Raw genomic sequence first — 3,278 nt, 5'->3', positions numbered from 1 at the left:
GGTGAAAAAGTAGCGCATTTTCATAAGCTTTCCAACGCCGTATCATATACCTCCATTGGATTAGCCGTTTAGAAATGACATCGAAAAAACGAACTTAGCTGTTCGGTTTACGAAATTTTACGTTTTTTCAAATTAATCTTTAACCATAGGGAATTAGAGAAACTTTCAACATGTGGAAGGAGCGGTTTTGCAGCAGCTTTCCAACGCCATATTATATGCCTCATTCCGATACACGGTTTAGAAATTCGATCAAAAATACGATTCACTTTTTTTTGCGAAGAAAAAACGGTTTTCAAAACTGCTCTTAAACCACTTATATTTTGCCAAAAAATTAAGTTGGCTCATGATATTGGTGTCCATAGCTTTCCAACGGTATATCGCAAGCCCCATTTGGGCAATGTTGGCCGAAGTTCAACCTAGTTCACACGGAAGTTCAACGTACTACTAGCCGGGCAGGTCAGGTTGTGATCAGAATATTATTCTGATCCCGTGATCAGAATATTGTTTATGTATATATATATATATGTATGTATGTATGTATGTATGTATGTATGTATGTATATAGAGTAGCACTATTCTGATCCCGGGATCAAAATAGTTATTTGGATCACGGTGGCCCTATATAGGGCTCGATGGACTTGTTCCCGAACTCCCGAACCTACCGGTGACAGAAAAAGCCCACCCTTCCTCGATCCCCCACCATCCACGATCCCCCACCTCCCGTCCAAAAAAACCACCCCACCCAGCCCGCTGCCCCGACCCCCACCTTGACCTCCCTCGATCCCCTCCCCCGAGCGCCGCCACCCTTGCTCGATCTCGCCGCCCTGCGCGCCTCCTCCAGCTGGCCGACATATCCAAGGCGCCCCCCTGGACCTACCAGTGCGGGGTCGCTGGGTGCCGCCCACGCCACCGGGAACCTGTTGCCGCACTTCCGCCATGGCCGCACGCTCCTCCATGGCCCAATCGTCGCCGCCGCCGGGGATCCTCGAGCACCATCATCCTGGCATGCAGTCCATGGCCGCCTCCCCATGCAGTCCCTTTCTTGCTGTCGGCGGAAATCCTGTCAATCCCTTCCTCTTCTCCTTCTCTTCCTCCAGTGATCTTTGCTGGATCCTGCCGCCGTCAACACCAGGCATCGGAACCCCGGCCCTGCACTCCATCACCGCGCCCTGTCTTCTTCTCGCTGCGGCTGCTCCACATCGCGTCAGTCCACCGTCGTGATGCCCTGAACTCGCCTGCTTTCCCCAACCGCTGCTGGTTGACCTTCTCGCAAAGGCCAGCTCGACCTTCTCAAGGAAGGTTACTTCCGATGATCCGGCTCGCAAGGTGCACACCATCTCGTCCTAGTTGCTGCTGTGTGAAGATCCGCTGGCCTAAAGACGCAAGAGGTAGTCTTTCTAGCTAATGCTAATGCTATTTTCTTCCTCCTAATGAAGTCGACGCCTTGATTTTGATGGATAAGCAAGAACAAAGGAAGATACAGAGCATGAGTAGAACATGGACTGCTCGCACGCGCCGCCATGGACTGCTCCGCTGCCATCCCTACTGACTGAACTCATCTTAAGAGTTTTATTCGTAGATATAACGGACTAGTTCGTACAAGTTACCAGTATTATTACAATTATAAAACAACAAGTTGCAGGTGTCATGAGTTTGATAGTTTAATAGGCTTTTTTCTGGACAAGAATCACCCATCCCCACGCATATCCGAATCTCTCGATCCACAACTAGCTAGTCATTAGATCTTATAGCAACATGCCAACTTTTCTATTGTTTACCAAAAGGAAAAATAACTATGTTTAAGTGTTCCGCTGATGATCAGGGGATTGGGAGACAGACATATAAACTTGTCTTCAGAAACAGATCACAAGCAAACAAACTGAAATCTGTTTTTCTCACAGGTTAATTGGTAGTAGTCCTGTTTTCAATCCCAGAGCACCTGCCTGCCTGGGTTTGGGGGACTGAGTAGTCCTGCTTCTCACAGGTTTTGTTTTGTTTATTTGTCACTTCATTTTATCGTTATTTTTTCAGACCTATTTGCCCAGCAAAATGCTGCACTTTTGGTGCAAAACCGTCAAAGATGAACTCAACAATCTCCGAGGCGACGGCACAACCAAAAAGTACGAGGAGTGGGACCGTGTGTACCGCTATGACTACTACAACGACCTCGGTGAGCCGGACAAGGGCTATCCGCGCCTGGTTCTCGGCGGCACCCAGGAACTCCCCTATCCCCGTCTTGGCAGAACTGGCCGACCCCCAACAAAAACAGGTGAGTCCAGTGCAGTGTATATGTTTGTTCTTTTTCACATGTTGACAACCATGTCACCTTGCAATTGGACTCATATCGGGGATTTGATCTTTTCGCCAGACCCTAGATTGGAGAGCAGAATTCCTCAGTACAAGATACAGGAGGCCCTCAACATCACTGTCTCGCGTGATGGTATTTATGCATCTTCCTAGTTGCTACGGCAATGCTGGATTTAATCATCCTAGGAGAGAAGAAGCAAAAAGACAATCAAAGTGTGAGAGAACACATACAATGATGAGAGGACAAAAAATGTGTGGTGGTGAATAGCTCCACCGCATTGCCATTTGACCCCATTTTACCCATTTAGCCAGTGTCCTCTTCAAAGTGTTAATCTTTAAAGATAATGGAACCAATTTCTTTAGTATGTACTTACAATTGCAACTCTGGGCGTCTGTGTAATGTTTGTGAACTTGTAAAGAAAATGGAAGTTCAGGGCGAAACCAGCTAGTCCATGGAACAAAAATCCAAACTTTTGAAACAAAGAGTGAGTAAAATTTGGAAAAAGTAGAACACTTACAAAACTAAAAAAATTAAAATTCCTTTATGTGAGAGAGAAGTCTGAACCTTCGCTGTTAAAAGTTGACGTAAATAACTATGGTATTTTCACACGAAGAAACTCAAGTGAAAAAACTAAAAAGAAGTAACTCAATGTTTAAAGGAATTTTAGACATTTCTAAAAACATTATAAAAATGTAGAAGTCCAAATTTTATTTTAAAAAATGGCTTTTCCCCCTCTTTAAGAAATCCTAGAGGTTGAAATTTATCTAACTGAGAAGTTCAATGTTTATTAAAAAACCAAGAAGGTCAAATTGAAAACACTTACAAGTTTAAATATAAAATAATAGAGAAGGTCAAAAAACCAAGAAGTTCAAATTTAAATAGCGGAGTGGTTCGATGTTTAATATGAAACATGGATTCCTCATTACTAAAGAATATACTAAGAAGTTCAAAATTTTAAAAAATACTATGG

General features: G+C 44.2%; 1 protein-coding gene across 1 annotated transcript; it reads left to right on the top strand.

The window, feature by feature from the left end:
- The first annotated feature begins 810 nt into the window (after positions 1-810).
- On the top strand, positions 811-2,522 carry LOC123106766 (probable linoleate 9S-lipoxygenase 4). Its single transcript, XM_044528829.1, has 3 exons — positions 811-1,203; positions 2,032-2,269; positions 2,369-2,522. The coding sequence occupies exons 1-3, from the start codon at positions 937-939 to the stop codon at positions 2,458-2,460; spliced, it is 597 nt and encodes a 198-aa protein (XP_044384764.1). The 5' UTR covers positions 811-936; the 3' UTR covers positions 2,461-2,522.
- The last annotated feature ends 756 nt before the right edge of the window (positions 2,523-3,278 follow it).

This window comes from Triticum aestivum, chromosome 5A, assembly GCF_018294505.1.
Source record: "Triticum aestivum cultivar Chinese Spring chromosome 5A, IWGSC CS RefSeq v2.1, whole genome shotgun sequence".
Lineage (NCBI taxonomy): Eukaryota > Viridiplantae > Streptophyta > Magnoliopsida > Poales > Poaceae > Triticum > Triticum aestivum.
This window is presented reverse-complemented; position numbering and strand designations above follow the sequence as displayed.